Source organism: Sesamum indicum, linkage group LG2 (assembly GCF_000512975.1).
Source record: "Sesamum indicum cultivar Zhongzhi No. 13 linkage group LG2, S_indicum_v1.0, whole genome shotgun sequence".
Lineage (NCBI taxonomy): Eukaryota > Viridiplantae > Streptophyta > Magnoliopsida > Lamiales > Pedaliaceae > Sesamum > Sesamum indicum.
Window position 1 is genome coordinate 8,330,882 of NC_026146.1, and position 13,572 is coordinate 8,344,453.

Below are 13,572 nucleotides of genomic sequence, written 5' to 3' on the forward strand. Positions count from 1 at the left end.
GCTAATTAGATTGGCGATTTTGAGAATCATTCAAGCAATTTTTATTTAAGTAATATTGTTCTGAAAAATATGGTAACTATTCGTCTTTGGCACATGTATCTATTATGCTTACCAAATTACGTCAAGCACTGCTTTGACGTCACAATAGATGCCCACAAACCACTTAATGACCCATGTAGTTGGGTTGCGCATTGGATGGCGGCTATGAAACCAACTTCTGAGGGTTGGTTTGAAATGTTCCAAGTTGAGGACCTGGAGACTGGGCATTGAGAGTCCTATTGAAACTTGCACTGAGTATTGCATTAATTGGATGAGTGTCGAGTTTCATCGGCGACAGACGTTGGACGTCTATGCAAATTCAGTCGGTTAGATGACAAGGTGGTCAACTGACTGAACTAACTCACGGGGGATCGTCATATGGAAGCCTTAGAGGTTTGGTCGGTATGACTTGATTTCCCGGCTCCGATAGTACGGGAGTAGTCCTCAGACTTGAGGAATCACGACAGTCACGTACATTGGATAGCGGCTATAAAACCAACTTTTGAGGGTTGGTCTGAAATGTTCCAAGTCGAAGACCTCGATAATGGGCATCGAGAGTCCTATGGAGACTTGCACTAAGAGTCGCATTCAAATTGGTGAGTACCATGTTTCATCGATGACAGACACGGCGAGTCTACGCAATCTTGGTGGGTTGATTGACTAGGTGTCGAATCAACTAAAATAACTCGTAGGGATCATCATATGAAAGCCTTGGAGGCTTGGTCGGTATGACTCGAATCCCCGGCTTCGATAGTACAGGAGTAGTCCTCAAACTTGAGGAATCACGACAGCCACGTGCATACGATGACTGCATCTTGGATCTATGCGAGAGGTGACTGTATCACAGACATTATCATCATAAGTCTTATCGAGTGCAGTTGGAGTATGTAGCAAGGACGGTGAGTTTCACGAAGAGGATCTGTCCCTTGTCAGTATGTGACAGAGGTTTCTCCTATGTACTTGGAGATACGCTCACGCTCTATGAATCTGTGGCTACAGTCGTTGATCGAATAGGAAAAGGAGATTCCTATGTCGAGAAACTTGGCGTAACGCGATCTCAAGTATTAAGCATAGATGCCTAGTCTAGGATGGGAACCGATACATAATTCCATGCACTAGACTAAGGCCGAAAGACGTTAGACGGAAGGACCGTACCCGTGTGGACTTGAGTGCCTAAAAATTCACATAGATATTTGCCTAGTCTCTAGTGCCATAGACTGTTGCTAAACGGCCACCCATGGTGATGGACTTTCATAATCAATGGTTGATCGAGAATTATTAATTAAATTAGATTCAATTAATAATAGTATCTGACACTAGCCCAAATCTAGTTGAAAGGTGAACTTAAAGAGTCACACACAAATCACCAAGAAGGGAAGAGGAATTAATTCCATAAGTAATTGGATTACTTACAATGAGAGGGCTCCATTGGATACATTAATAGGATAATTTATATTGGGTTTGCCTTATTATTTAATAAGTTGGACTTTTATTAATTAATAAAGAGTTATTGGGCTCATGTATTTTATTGGATTAAATATATGATGGGCTTAATTAGGTGGATGTTAATTTAATTATAATTAATTGGGCCTTGCATTTTATCTCCATAAAATCGGCCAAGCACCTTAAATTAAGCTTGTTGGAAAATTATAGGAAAGAGAATAAAAATAAAGAATACATTACCTTATGAATTGTAGAATGAACCTAGATACATTCTAATACATCCATACAAGATATATATATATATATATATATATATATATTAGTTATTTGGAATAACTAATAACATTACACAACACAAAAGAATTTTTCTAACCTAGAAGCTCCAATCACCCGCCCTCTCTTTCTCTACACACTTGGTGTGTTCTTTTCTCCCTTATTTTCTTCTAGCAAATTGAATTAAGGGATCTCATATTTCGGTGTGGTGTGGACGTGTCTTTAGAGGGCTTCTACGTTGAAGTCCCGTGTGAACGAATCAATGAAAAGAAGTTCGAAACAAAATCAAGAAAAAAGTAATCTTTGATTTACGTTTCTTGCGCTTCTTGTTTTAATTTTACCATGAGCCCCATTTTAGTTTATTGCTTATTTTATTAACTGCATCAAACGCCAGGGAACTCCAAGAGTACACCACTTGGAATCATGATTTTATTATATTTGATTTTTAATTTACCACTTCCGCTTGTGCCTTCCCGGGACGATCCACTCGCATTTTCTTTGCTTTCAATATATATGTATAATGTATTTTACTCGTCATTAGTTGTGAAATGAGATAAATGGTAAGTAAAATTTTAATTATATTTTTTATTTTATTTTGGTAGAATAAATATTAATAAAATATTATATTTTTTTTTTGTTTATTGTTAAGTACTTGCTCAAAAGTTGAAAAATTGGAAAATTGTCCAACAATTCTTGACGAGGAAGAAGATGAAATGATGATATTTATTTATTTTGATTTGAAAATTTATTTTTGGACTTGAATATTTGAGGAACAAATTTATTTATAACTGATGTGTTGAAATTTTTTTTTATAGTTGTACAATAAATAAAAAATAAAAATATAATCGGGTCCACTGAGTTTGACCTGTCCTGACGAATTTTGAATCGGGACAGGGTGTAAAAAAAAACTAGGGTGGGGCGGGTCCCAGGTCCACCCAAACCCGCCCTATTGCCACCCCTAATCCCTCACCTCTCTCATATTTTTCTTGGTTTAAAATCAAGTCAAGAACTAGGTAGATCGAAAACTACACTAAGCAATAGTGTAGTTTTTCGATCCCTCTTCCTAAATTTATTTCTTGCTAACACGAGAATGAATTCCACATTCCTGGTGTGGTGTGGATAATACTAGTGGGCTCCTACATCGGAGTCTTGCGTGGACATGCCAGATATTGGAATCAATGCACGAGGCCGATTTAAAAAAAAAAAAAAAAAAGACAAGGGTAAGGTTCCAATTTACTTTATCTTGCAGTTTCTCGGTTTCTTAGTTTAATTCTAGGGCCTGTAATTCTATATTATTTTACAGCAAACACCAAACACCCGATTATCAATCACTTTGTCAATAAAAAGAGTTAACTATATACATTCTTATTTTTTGTTAGTTTCAACGTCTTTTTTTGTTATAAGCACTACAAAAAAGTTACTTTATAGTAATGGCTTTTCTAATGACTAAGTTAATAATTTGGAACGGTTTTTTAAAATTGTAACAACCTTATAACGGCAACACCTACCGCAACTTTTTTGGATGTTACAAAATCTTTGTAATTGCTTGCTTGAAAGCCGTTACAATTTGTAATGGCATTATTAACGGCTATGAGAGATGTACAATTACGATAGTAGTCCAATTGCAAAAAATGCCTTTGGACCTGTTTTTAGAATGACAAATTAAATTTGATATAATTAATATTGAAATAACCTTTGTAACACATATAGGTATAATTGTCCCTCAATATAGGAGCGGTTGTTGGATACTTTTTGTAACGGTCATGTGTTATGGTGTAATGGTTGTTGTATCGAACTTTGTATTTATTTTTTCAATAATTTTTATAAACACCTTTATGACCGTTTTTTAGTATGTTGGTTTTAGTTTGCAACTGCCTTTGTTACTGCTTTTTACACTTTTTTGGTAACAACTTTTTGGAAAGTCATTTTCAAATTTGATAACTATCTTTTACACGATTTTTGTAATGGCGTCTCGATTATATGACAGTTATACTTATTCCAAAAGTCGTTACAAATGCAATGACAAAAAAATATTTTTTATAATATTTAATGTGTTTAATCTACTTTAATATTTATTTTTGTTAAAATAAATTATTGAACTTTTTGTTATATCTAGGTAGTTTTAATTTCTTAAATGTGCAATATTATATAAAAAATATATAATATAATAAAAAAATAAAAATATTATTTTTACATTTTATATTTACAAATAAAAAAATTCTAATCCAAATTAGCATCCCCTTCGACCATGTGGTTGTCGCCTGGTACTGAAGGATCAGCTGAATGCTGGGGCGTTGGAGGATCGGGCTAGGTGGATCCATCCGTTGCATCCACTCCTCTAGCCGTGGCGAGGGTGATAGACCAGTGGAACTGTTGGGCTCGTCCAGCAAAGGCATGGTAGGCCTTGGAGCCGAAGCCGAATGCTCGACCCCTTTTTTGGCCGCTTCTGCTGACAGCCACACCTATTACTCGTTCGGACCCACCAAACCTTGAGAGGACAATGGAGGTTCTTGATCATGGATTTGCTTGTTCTGGCAGCTCCTACGAACAAATTAAATGATAAGATTTTAAAAAAAATAATTTTAAATTCAAATTAAATACATTTCTTATACTTATCGCGACATCCGCAGCCCTCGGGCCGCTCCATTGGTCGTCCTTCTTTTTGTAACACTTCTCGAACACCTCCATCTTTTTGATGGAGCGTCTGGGTTGTGCCTTCTATTAAAACACTATTTAAAGAAAAGATTACAAATTTAACAATTAAATTAAATTAATATATACTAGGGTTTAAAATACTTACCATCTTACCCTTATGGGCCCCAATGGGGGACAACCCCACGGTAGACGGTAGCAGCTGCGTCGGGGTTAGCTGTCGGTTGATCTTATTCTTAGCCCATTGTGCCTGGAATTCTGGGTTCACCTAGTACTCTAGAAGCTGGCGCTAGATCTGCTCGGCCAGTCACAGCTGTCGGGCCAACTGATTTATGGCATGTCACGTCATGTGCTCCACAGTTGCTTTTGAAGCATACAATCTCTACAGACGGGGAGTAAGTGGCAGGTACCTAAAATCAGTATACGGAGACTTCTTATGGCAAGGTCTCGCTCCCGCGTCAACTTGTACCTAGCATCTCCACAAAACTTGTAGTATTCCAAATCGACATCGTCCTTCCAATACAACATGAAGTCATTCTTACACAAATCAATCTTCTCAACGGGTAAACTCAAATCCTTTATCAACTCTTCATATTGTAATAATCTCCTGGCAGGGTGTGATCGGAGGGCAATATTTTATTAGCTCACTTGGAGATTCGATCATATGATAGTTCAGAAATATGGTCGTCCGCCTTGATATTCACCAATTCAGCAATAGATGCCAATTAAGATTGGGTGCAACCGTTCCACAATAGCTGGTCGGCAGCATGCACTACATCGTAAAGCCGGTTTGCGAACCCTAACACATAATCATAGAGGTCACTTATAATAATATAAACTAGGACCGCCATCAGTAAGGTAGGACCTCATACTATCATCAGGCACGTCATCGTGGTAAAAAAGAAAAAATAACCCGACCTGACTGTAGCAAAAATCATCCTCTATGCCCAATTCATCTGTTGTTTATCAACCCAGTGTAAATAATTATCCTCCTCATGAGTAGCTGGGGTTTGCTCCTCTTGTAGTAGAGGGGTAGTCACAACATCAAAGTACTCCTGCACTCTCTCCTCGCCATACGAAGCCCAATTATAATATTCTGGCATAAACCCTCGCATACACAAGTGATAACTGACATCGTCGGGTGTTTTAAACTTTGTGTTTTTGCACTTCCGGCAAGGGCACCTAATTCTGTCTCCATCCATTTGTCCATGTTGACACTTGGCCCATTTTATGAAAGCCTTGACCCCATCCTCAAACTCCGATGTAAAACCTGTCCTCCCCCGAAAGTGCTTATCATACATCCATCTCCTCAGTTGTCGTAACATGATGATATATCACTGCATATTCACACATATATATATAATTATATAATTCGACCTATAAATTTATATATACTATATTGCACTAATTAAGAATACATAACATATAAGATAAAAAAATCATAAAACTAAAATAAGTAAACTATAATTTAATTAAAAAAAATAATTAAATTAGTTGTTGTTACCTAGTCAACAAACTCAATAGATCAGCAGTTGCCGGTCCAAAAATTAAGCAATAATCTATCTGATCAAGTGCATATGCACAAAAATCAGAGAGATATTGAGAGTGTGTGTGTGGTTAATAAGCAATTCTATAACAAATGAAATAAAATGAAAACATCTTGCAACATACATATATATAAACTATTCTGTAGGTGCTATTGTAACGGCCTTTGAAATGAAAAATATAGCCGTTGAAAAATAGTTGTTAAAAAATATAGCCATTATAATGCCCGCGTTTGGAACGGCTTCTGTAATACTCTCCAGTAAAAATAGCCATGCATATTCACGCGATTTTTATAACACTTTTTCAACATACACTTTATAGTGGTTTTTTAAGCGGTCATTAAATGGCTTCCCATTTTCCCGCGAGCCGTTACAAATTAATATTTCGCTCCTTTACAAATATGCAAAGAAAGTCATGGCATTTATATGGCTGTTCCAAAAGAGCCGTTTCTAATATCATATTTTTTTTGTAGTGAAGTATTAAAACCGCTTGAAATCGCCCTTGTGATTTTTGTTGTTAAAATTGCCAATCACAATTCGACTTCATAATAGTTATAAGAAATCGAAACCGCACTATGATCACCCTAGTTAACCCTTATATATAAATTATAAATGAAAGCAGAATATTAAAATATTTTTAACTGAAAATATAGCAAACAAATTTAACTTTCAGTTTTCAAACAAATGAAAATTAGAAGTTTCTTGATTTTTTGTCATCTCACAAGATTTGCAAATCCCATATCCTCACTATATTTATCCGTATCAGATAGAAGATCTAATTGAATTTATTCCTTTTCCTCTTTGTTTACTTTTGATTAACTACTACAAATTGATTCTTGAAGAACCATTTAGTTAAAAATTGCAAAATTGCATTTGAATGCAACCACATATGTGAAGTTGATTCCAGAGAGTCGTACTCTAATGAATGGCAATAATAATTAAACTTATTCTTGAATATCATAATAAAGAAGGAAACTAATGATCAATCAATAAATCAACATGTAAAAACATTATTTACAAAAATAACAAGCATTTCCTTTTTCACATTCTCTTTCCCAAGAACACACTTTTTACACATATTATGTAATCATTTAACTAATTCCCCATGAAAAAAAAAAAAAAAAACAATTTATCTATGGACTGGAGCAAATTTCACTCCCGTCATGAAAACCCTTCAAAAGAGTAGATTCAACATAAGAAAAATCAAAAGGCTGATAATCTTCTTGCTGTCACAGCATGACTTCTGCTTCTGGGGTACTTAAATTCATTCTTAGCACTAACAATATTATCATTAACTTCACCAAAGTTGCAACAAGGCCTGTCTTCATCAATCCTCCCCATGGCAACACTGCTGCTTCTCGGCGGCATGCCCCGGGGCCCGCCCCCAGAGCCCGCCGTCATCGTCCTTCGCTGCTTGATATACAAGTCCATGGCAGCCTTATCCCCTGTGCTCCGGGCTGATGAAGCCCTAACAAGCTCCCCGCGATCCTCGTTCTCGTAAGACCGGGCGGAGCTGACGCTAAAGCTCTTCGGCAAGGTCGAAACCTGGGAGGTTCCCGGAACCGCTATAACATTGCCGTAGTTCATCCTGTCAGCGTAATCCGTCAAGCTCTTCACATAAAAATCCCGGGCCCTGGATAGAGCCCGAACGGGAATAGTAATGATTCGCAGGATCCTATTCTGCTGGCTCGCCCTTGATCTCATCTTCGGCGAAAGAAGCAGCACCTGATGACTACTACTGTGTTTGAATCTTGGAAGATGGTTTTAGAAGGATATGAAGTAAAACTGTTGGCTTGGAGATGGATGAACTTAGAAAGAGAAATGAGTACATATATATATAATCGTAAGAGTCTTGAAATGATAACGATGAGTCAAAATTAATTTGGGTAAATTACAACAATCTTCCCTAAAGTTTCGTATAATTATGAATACCCCCTTCATTATTTGAAAAATTATAAATATTCTCTTGATATTTGATAAAATTATATAATTGGATGGAGGTGTGAAATTCAACTTTGTCCTTACTGTTTTTTTTTTTAAAAAAAAATAAAAACTTACAAAAAAAGTCGAACAAGTTGGATGAAAAAATTTTAAAAATTATAAAAAAAATTATCCACTTAATCCATAAAAAAAATATTTTTTTTAAAAATAACTAAAATTTTAATTATTAATCCACAAGTGCATTTTGGTCAGTTCACCATAAAAAAATGAATGAAAATCTAACGAATGTGGCTAATTGTTAGACAATCGTTAAAATCAGGAAGGTATTAGTAATTTTTCAAATAATATAAAAATATTTCTAATTAAATCTAACGAATGTGGCTAATTGTTAGACAATCGTTAAAATCAGGAAGGTATTAGTAATTTTTCAAATAATATGAAAATATTTCTAATTATGATAAAGTTTAGGGAAGTTCATTGTAATTTATCTAATTAGTTGAATATGAACGAAGTGATGAGAAGGGCGGAGTTGGCGCGTGGACTTTTTCCATCGCTTACCATATGAGAATTATATATGGGAGTCTGCCAAAGTTGAATTTCAAACAGAACATTAATATAGTAATGACTAGACAATGTTAATCTCATGCCGGCTTCATCATCATTTATATATATATATATATATATATCTTAATGCCGAGTATGGTTTTTCTTGTTTTTTATTTAAATACAATAATTTACCCTCTTATGATTTTTAAAATGAAGCAATTTACCACCTTATATAAGGAGATAAATTACTTTATTTAAAAATATAGGGGGATAGATTGCTATATTTTTTTTTTTATAGAAGGTAATGTGCTCATTTTCAATATTATATGTGGATAAATTGCTATTCACCATATTTTTTAATAGTAGTTGTTCGTCTATTGTAATAATAAATTATACATATTTGATATTGGCAATTAGTGTACATTAATTATTTGTGATTGAAATTTATGATGTAAATGTAATAAATTTTAAAAAAAAGAAAGATAATATAATTCGGGCGTGTAGTTTATTTAAAATTCCTTATTGGGTTTAACTTATTTTTGTTTCTAACAACTAAGTTTTATTTAAATAAAATAAGATCATCAATTAAGAGCATGTTTAAAAAATAATGATGATAAATTTTATAATTTAATTGACTAAAAAAATTGTTAAGATATCTTCAATAATAAATTAGCTAGGAAGACTTTACCTTTTCTTACTAGGATAAATTATACAACTTTCTTTCTTGAAATTTACTGTAAACATAAATATCTCTTCAATGTTTGAAAAAGTACAAATATACATTCTGATCTTAACGGTCATCTAAAAAATACTGCACTACAATGGGTTGTCAGAGAGTATTTTGTTAGACGATCGTTAATTTCAGGGGTGTATTTGTAATATTTCAAACAACGAGAAAATATTTATAATTATGACAAATTTTAATGGTGGCAGTTGTAATTTATAAGATTATAACATCTCAGCTTGACAACTTATTATGCAGAAGATTTTACTAAATTAACACTTAGTTCATAATAATTATGAATTCTAAAACATTTTATGTAATGTTTTTAGGTGGCTTAAAGTTAAGCAAAACACCCTCCAAAGATCTTGTTTACTTTAATAGATCAATGGATGAGATCATTTTCATGTATGAAACTTATGATTAGATCATGTGTTTATTTAATAAGGGTGAACAACAATTTACCCCATTTGATATTGAGAATGAGCACATTACTTCTTATTAAAAAAAATATAACAATTTATCCCCTTATATTTTTTAAAATAAAACAATTTACCTCTTTATATAGGGAGACAAATTGCTTCATTTTAAAAATCATAGGGGGTACATTGTTGTATTTTAAAAAATTTAGGGTGGTAAATCGCTATTTTTTTTTATAGGGGGTAGTTTATTCATTTGCGATATTACAAGGGGTTGCTTGCATTTTTTTCTATTTAATAATAATAATAATTTGTGTAATTTATATTGCTAATTAAAATTAAAAATTGTGGAAGTAGCTGACTGGACGGAGCAGGTTCACGCTCATGGAGCTGGCACCAATGCTGACTTATTGGATGAAGGTTGAAGACAACACGCTGAAGTCGCGTTCTTATTGTGCGTTTTTCTCTCTGCGTAGTTTTGCCAATCCATTTGAACGGCTCCTCATTGGCTACACAATGCCACGTAAGTTAAGCAGTTAATTGAGTTAATTAAGGCGATGGCCGCCTATATTTAAACGGAGGACTTGCTCTATTTCCAAATAGGGAAAGTTGCAAAGTAACCTTCTTTTGATTTTGTAAATCAGGTTGTATAGTGGATCGGGCTGATTCAGGATCGGCACAGATCAGCTTAGAAGAATCCTGTTCAGGACTAGCCAAATATTGTTCATTAGTGATCCTGGAGTGATCTTAAGCCCTTAAATGGGTTCTAATTGGATTTATTTATATACCCAGGCCCAGCCTGTGAATTGACCCAGTTAAGGCCCAAACGAGGCCAGGATTAGACTCAAATGTGTCTATTTTATTTTTAATTCTTTACAGAAATGGAGGTTTTTTTTTTAACAATTACTTAAATTTTTGGTAGTACTATGAAATAAAAATTAAATCACATAAAAAATCATAACTAGAAAAAAATAATAATTAAGATTATATAACGAACTTAGATGATAATAAATTCAAAAAGAATTTATAATAAATTTTGAAAACAATAAACAAAATGTATTAATGAATTAAAATACTAAAAATTTAGAAATAGAACAATAATGATAATAATTTTTAGAATTTCAAAAGTATAAAGAAACTACTAGAATAGTTAGTTAAGGTGAAAAAGATGAACTTATATATTATGTATTATTATTACAGAAAAAAAATAGCCCAGTAGACTCGGCTCATGACCAGGTCACTAGGCTGGATTGGTCCTAGGTTTCAATACCGCCGACCAATTTGGTTCCAACAGGCTTGGGCTAACCCAACCCATATTTTTATTGGTTGAATGCGGTCTTGAGCGGGCTAAACCATCTCGGCCCACTGTGCATCTTAAATTGTTAGTAAGTAGATTATTCCCTTATGAAAAAAATAATAGCAATTTATCTTCATATATTTTTAAAATGCAGCAATTTACTCCTCTGTTTTTTTAAAATAAAGCAATTTACCTCGTTAGAATTGAAAGTAAATTACTTCATTTTAAAAAACATAAAAGATATATTACTATTATTTTTTTATAGAAAATAATTTATTTATTTACAATATTATAAAGAGATAAATTGCATCAGAGCCTTTCCAATGAAGTCGAGATCTAGCACCTTGTATTTGAATATTTGTGGAGTATCAAATTGTCAACACTTCAGTTAAACAGGAAGGTAAATTGCTTCATTTTGAAAAGTATAGAGAGGATAAATTGTTGTATTTTTAAAAATAAGGAGAGGTAATAAATTGCTATCTTTTTATTTATAGGGGTTAATTTGCTCATTTGCAATATCATAAAAAAGCTTGCTTGTATTTTTTCCGAAAGGAAAAAAAAAAACAATCCATCACGTGTCCACGTATGAGTTGAAATTTATCATATTTGGGCACAAGAGTAAACCCGTTCAATAAATATGACTCTAAAATTTCGAATCTTACTCATTGGCAAGTTTCCAACTGGCATACCATTAGATCAATAATTGCAAATTATAATTTTTATCCTGAAACTATAAGGTGGTGTTTTTAGTCCTTTCAAAATTGAAATTGGGAATTTAGGATTACAATTAAAAAAATCTGGCACATTTTAGACAAATTTCTTCGGAAAATCCTAAATCCCTTTATGTTTATTTGGGTGAAAACCTTAAATTCTCAAATCAAGTTCAACTTCTGGCTAATTTTGTAATTTGTACTTAATTGCCAATTTATCTTTATTATTGTCCTTAATTGCTAATTTTAATTTCAAGAGAACTAAAAACTCTCCCCGCTGTAATTAGTGGACAAAAATTACAATTTTCGCTCCATAACTTGTTGAATAGGTGGGATGTTGTTCCACTGCATAGTAGGCGTTGTCTAATGTAATAGTAGGTATTGTTTATATTTTATTTATTGAAATTGTTCATCAAAATATAATTATTGTAATTGACTTTATCAAATATTGATATTTGACAGAAATAATAATTATAATCGAATTATTTTAATTAATAGTGTTTGATGGCTTTAAATAAAACAAATATATATATAAAATTCCAATGGGCATAGCACATTGGAATATTACTATCAATAGTAGTTGATATATTTGACCTTTTATTTAGTGCAATAGAAAAAATAAAAGGCAACCCAAGACTTGACAATAACTTGATGATTTGACTTGAATATATGTCTCGATTATTATTACTGTCAATCAGGCCTAGTTTAATTGACGAAATTGAGGTTTCATAACTTTAGGGATTATGATTTGAAATCTCGTCGTATGCGTGGAATGTTGTTGTTTTTACTGCATAATAGGTGTTGTCTACTGTAATATGTAATAGTAGGTGTCGGTTATGTTTAGTTTATTTGATATTATTGGTCACGATGTGATTGTTGTAATGGTCTTTATTAGATATTGATATTTGACATGAATGAATATAATCGATTTATTTTAATTAATAATAATTCGTCGCTCTTACTGAACGAAAAAATTACCGTTCATAACCCCAGTCGAAAATAAAGGGAAAGATTTAGAAAAAAAAAAATGCAATTTTCCTCTTTGAGTTTTAGAGAAAAAAGTATTTTTCTCAATTCATATAATATTTTGAAATTTTTTATACATAAATAGGATAAAAACATGACATAGTCTGAATCATGCCATCTCAATTATGAACATTCATTTGTAATAAAATTGTATGATTCTCACTCTATCTCTAGAAGGAAAATCTAATTAGTGTGTTTTGTTTCCTTCTTTTTTTTGTTCAATGAAATACCAATAAGTTTCAATTTCTAGAGAAAATGAAAAATCTTGTTCAAATATTCCTAAATTGAATAGTGACATTTTATTTTATTTTTTAATACAAAAAAAGGGTTAATCGTTTATTGCTTCAGTTGATAAGATAATATTAAGAGTGTGCGCTGGGTATAATTATACTGAATTAATTGAATCAATAATTCGATACGTCGAAATAGCGTAGCAAATATCGAAACGAGAAGATCGGCTCGATAAATAACTAAATTTTTTTCGATTTCATTCAGCTAAAAGCTAAATTTACAGAAATTTAAAAAAAGTACTAAAATGGCAAAATTCTAATATGCCTATTCTAAAGATAAATAAATCATTTCGAATTCTAAATTCCAATAAAAAAATAGGAGAAATAGAAAGAATTCAACTCTAATATTAAAATCAAACACAATTTTTACACACACACACACACACATATATATATAAAGAAATTAAACTAAAAAAAATCCATTGTTTATGTTTTTTACATAATTACAAATAAAACCCGTAAAAATATTAAATATGTCTAACACTTTTTTCGCATTTTACAAAAAACTTGGAATTATATATATATTAAAAAAATGAGTTCGCTATTCGATTCGATTAACTATAATTCAGATCAAATCGAATATCGAATTATATATATATGAAACAAACGAATTCGTTATTTGATTCGATTAATCAGTAATTCAAATTGAATATCAAATATTTTTTAAAAAA

General features: G+C 32.5%; 1 protein-coding gene across 1 annotated transcript; it reads right to left on the minus strand.

The window, feature by feature from the left end:
- On the minus strand, nucleotides 7,155-7,655 carry LOC105155864. Its single transcript, XM_011071849.1, has one exon. It carries the CDS (start codon nucleotides 7,653-7,655, stop codon nucleotides 7,155-7,157), a length of 501 nt encoding a protein of 166 aa, XP_011070151.1.